Here is a 4,738-nt window from a genome sequence, read left to right on the forward strand (position 1 = left end):
CGGTCGCTTGGGTTTGGGTTGAGTTGATGCAATGATAAAACGAGATGACTATTACTTGTTAATAATCACTATTGATGAAACCAGCGGGCTGAGTATTGTAGGTGCTAACTATGAGATTACAGAAAATTAAACATAATAAGAAAAAAATATAGAAACGACGGATTACATCGTTGTGCTTCAATCCGTTATAAATTAGAAAAGTCATTCAAAGATCTTGGTTTTGGAGACCGACTTGTGACCAGCAGCAAACTCTTGCCTTTCGCCTGCATCATAGTTGGCTTAAAGTCTATACGTTTTTTATTCGATAAATATTTTATAACTTAGTTATATAATTGTAACATAAAAACAACCGAAATAAAATGGGTTATAAAATTTACAAATAGAAAAAAAATAGCTTAATCATTGTAACATAGATGGCGTTAGCAGTATTATGTAGTTACAACTAGCGCCATCTACTGACACAATTATTACATGATAATGTTTTACGTTTAATTAATTTTATTATCTACACATCGCTCGTATCATCTGTCCTGTGCCTCTGCATCAAAGCTAGCCTTTGCTGGGTGACTTCCAGGTGGTGCTTCCGCCATTTTATGCGACGGTTCTGAAACCAGACTTTTACCTGGAAAATAAAGAGTTACCTGTATAATTATCACTGTTGAATTCTTAGTTTACTTACTATTTACACGATTAGTACAGAGTTCTCAGGGGAAGTCCCTGTTCTAAAATAGCTTGTAGCCTGTTCTGGCGTACTGTCAAACATTTATTTTTAGAAATAGATCATTTGACTACTTTTTACGAATACGATGTAATCTAAACATTACGTTTAGTATATTTTTATATAGATTTTGTATAAGATAAGTTATAGAATTTATAATACATATGCTTTCTTTTTTATTATCGTGTTTTCCTTCCGCCAAACACAGGATTTGCATAACATTGCTGTCATGCTTCGAGGTTCATGAAAATGACTAACATGTTTAGTACAAGCGGCTTGGAGCATATTCCAATGGCAGAAGGAGGATACTTGAACGAAGCTTACCCTTTTATATCTTGAAAGTTCCGATAATTTTGACGAGTGATTAAAAAACAATCGTGAACATTAACATCATTGGATATCTGGTTATTTAAAAGAGCAACTATCCGAGTTTGTATGAGTATTGGTAAAGGTCGTATTATTCGATACAAGATTATATTGATGATAAAAAAGCGTGGAGTTGATGCTTGTTGACTTCCAGGCAGGAGACATAACATACATATAAGTATAATTGTATTTAACTAACATGACTGTATTTTTAGATGTTGAAAAATAGGAACTACTAAGTTTCTTGCCGGTTGTTCCAGATATACCCGATAAGTGGGAGGTACCTTGAAGACAATGGTTTTAATTTGATATCCTAAAGTTTAGTTTTGTATTATTACCTGTGCCTCAGTTAGTTGCAGCGCATGCGCGAGGTACAGCCTCTCTGGCCCAACCATGTACTGCTGCCGTTCAAACTCAGCCTCCAGCCGTTCCAGCTGTTCTGGCGTGAATATAGTCCTTATACGTTTACTTCTTCCTGAACTGCAGCAAAAAAAATAATATTAAAACAAGTTTGAATTTCGACTGGAACCGTATTCGAATGTTTATAATATTTTTTTTTATTTATTTCTCTTTTTTTTTCCATTTGCGAAATACGAAAATGTTAGCCGAAGATCAGTGCTAAAACACCACTGAATTTTCATGTGCTTAATTTGTATTTATAATTCATTTTCTGCTCGGCGTCGAAGGAAAATTGAAATTTCGGGAATTCTTCATACGACCAATTGCATTGGAGCCGCTGAGTGAAATTAACTCCAAGCCGTCAATTGGAGAGTAGTCTTTTCTTCAGCCGTGGGACCTTTACAAGCTTTACTTGAAACACATATTTACTTGTTAGAACATGTGACCGCGTGTGTTCTGGACTTCATTTGGCCCACCTGAGGCCTGAGCTCCGGTCGTGGACTATCTGTAAGATAAAAAATAAAATTTTACAGATCAATAACATTTAGCAATAATTATATATATGAGCCGAGATGGCCCAGTGCTTAGAACGCGTGCATCTTAACCGATGATTTCGGGTTCAAACCCAGGCAAGCACCACTGAATTTTCATGTGCTTAATTTATGTTTATAATTCATCTCGTGCTCGGCGGTGAAGGAAAACATCGTGAGGAAAACTGCATGTGTCTATTTTCAACGAAATTCTGCCACATGTGTATTCCACCAACGAAATTGAATCAGTAAAAGAATAGGAAAGAAAAGGGGATTTGCCAGGCCGGTTATAGTCACCTTCACAACTATGGGGAAAAAAAATATTATTACAAAACAAGAAAAATATTGAAAACAGCGCTACATATTACAAAGAGGATTACCCACAAAAAGTTTTAGAGAAGAGAAAACAACTGCAAACAGAACTATTAAAATACAAAGCAGAAGGCAAAAAAGCAATAATTAAATACGATAAAATAACACTTTTAAATTATAATATCCCCAATGAAGTCCCTACTAGCCGACAACAAACAAAGAAACGCAACCTAGAAATTTCCCCAAAGCAAGACGGAACAACTGTCCAAACCCAAGCTCCGAAAAAGAATAAAATCACTGCTTTTATAAAACAAAGAAATTATTCCGAACATTGAACCACATGTCGGCATAAGTCAGTTGGTTGATTGCGATCTTTCATGATCTTTGATGATCTTTCCTATAATTACAAGTTGCTATTATTTGATCTTGAATAGCGAGCATAAAACCTTCGGTCTCAGGAAACAGTTCACCTCGTTTGAGCCATTCGTTCGACTTATCTTTGTCGACGTAGGGTTGGTCCAAATCGGCTAGGTGCCTTCCATGTAGTGGTTTTCCGGCCCATGCCGACATTTGTTGTTATACTTATGAGGTTTTCATTTACTTGAGTGTTTTTGTCATGTAAGTTTAGTGGTGTAAGTTTTTTATCTATTTCTGTTGCGTGTTTATGTAGAGGATTGTTCGGATTTAACGTGGAAATATGCTCTGAGTGATAGGATCTGCTTATTGTGTAAATTTTGTACGTCTATCAATCCTCTTCCTCCTTCTTGACGAGGTAGTGTGAGCCTCTGGATCCAAGATTTTGGATGATGTTTCCTATTTTTAGTTAAATGTGTGTTTATTGTGCGTTGCAATTTTTTGATGTCGCTTTTTGTCCAATGTATTATTCCAAAAGAAGTAAATGTAAAGTAATGGTATTGCGTATGTGTTAATAGCTTTTATTGTATTTTTAGAGTTGAGATGTGTCTTTAATACGAGATTTAGACGATAAGAGAATTTTTTAAGCAGTTCTTGTTTTATTGTCGTTTGTAAAATTTGCCTAGATTGTTTAAAACCAAGGTATTTGTATGTATCTTGTTCATTCATTGGCTCAATTTGTTCACCGGTTTCAAGTAGGTAGTTGTTGTTAGTAAATTTTCCTTTCAAAATTGACAAAATTTTGCACTTATCGACTCCAAATTTCATTTGAATATCTTATGAAAACTGTTCAGTAGTTTTTGCTAACATAAACAAGGTGTTTTTTTCGGTTGAATAAAGTTTTATGTCATCCAAGTACATGAGTTGCGATAAGGTATACTGGGAGTTATTACTGTAAAGTGTAAATCCTTCATTGGTTTCATTCAATAATTGTGAAAGAAGATTGAGGGCCAAGCAAAACCACAAGGGGCTAAGAGCGTCCCCCTGAAAAATTCCACGTTGGATGCGGATTGGTTCAGAAGTTAGAGATTTCATGGAAGATTGTTTTATTCTCAGTACAGTTTGCCAGTGTTGCATGGAATTTTTAAGAAAGGATATTAATGTTGGGTTTATTCTGAACAGTTTTAATATTATTCCCACGAGTAGCTGGGGACCTAACGGTCAATCACAGCAAAGCCCCGCGTTCACTGTGATAAGGGTAAATTAAATTAGAGGTCCCTTAGTCTCTAAAGTTCGCATACTTACGACTAAGCCCCCTTAGCCATGGAGCCCTCGGCGTATGCTGTTCCACCTTGGCTTGGGTTGTATCTCTCTTGGTCTGTCTTCTCGTCTTAGGCCAATCCGACATGAGTTATTATTATTATTATTTATTAATGTAATAATTATAAATTTCAACATGGCCGATCGGATTAATATTAATAATTTACTTTGAATAAGTAGAAAAGTAACATTGATATTATCTTATCTACAACGTCATAATTTTTAAAGATCATTTTTAAGGTGTACAATACTGTAGTACATTATTTTGGTCTATCTCGTAGGGTTCAGCCAGCGTTTGCAATGCAAGCGCAAAAAATGTGTTTATTTACGACATCACATCAGAAACCTCTAAAATGATCAGCGTTTCTCTACTATATTGTACATATAAACCTTCCTCTTGAATCAATCTATCTATTAAAAACAACCGCATCAAAATTCGTCGTGTAATTTTAAAGATCTAAGCATACATAGGGACAGACAGCGGTCAGCGACTTTGTTTTAATCTTTGTAATGATTATATTCCTGCCTTACAAGTTTAATTAACATTTAACATTATACACAAAACATAGTTATACATATATGTTTTCTGTTTTTAAATAATTAAACGAACTTTCAAACGCCACCTCAGGGTAAGCATTGGTGTATCGTTTGAAAGGGTGAGTCAGATTAACTTCAGGCACAAGTGACATTATATCTTTGATCCCGAGGTTGTTGGTGATATTATATGGCACCAATATAT

General features: G+C 35.2%; 1 protein-coding gene across 1 annotated transcript; it reads right to left on the bottom strand.

Annotated features, from left to right (window-relative positions):
- On the bottom strand, positions 1-2,143 carry LOC113396863 (homeobox protein not2). The gene is made up of 3 exons (XM_064219805.1): positions 1,913-2,143; positions 1,423-1,564; positions 1-622 (listed from the first exon to the last, which is right to left on the bottom strand). Exons 1-3 carry the CDS (start codon positions 1,948-1,950, stop codon positions 506-508), a joined length of 297 nt encoding a protein of 98 aa, XP_064075875.1. The 5' UTR covers positions 1,951-2,143; the 3' UTR covers positions 1-505.
- Positions 2,144-4,738: the final 2,595 nt, after the last annotated feature.

The sequence above is a fragment of the Vanessa tameamea genome, chromosome 29, assembly GCF_037043105.1.
Source record: "Vanessa tameamea isolate UH-Manoa-2023 chromosome 29, ilVanTame1 primary haplotype, whole genome shotgun sequence".
NCBI classification, from domain to species: domain Eukaryota; kingdom Metazoa; phylum Arthropoda; class Insecta; order Lepidoptera; family Nymphalidae; genus Vanessa; species Vanessa tameamea.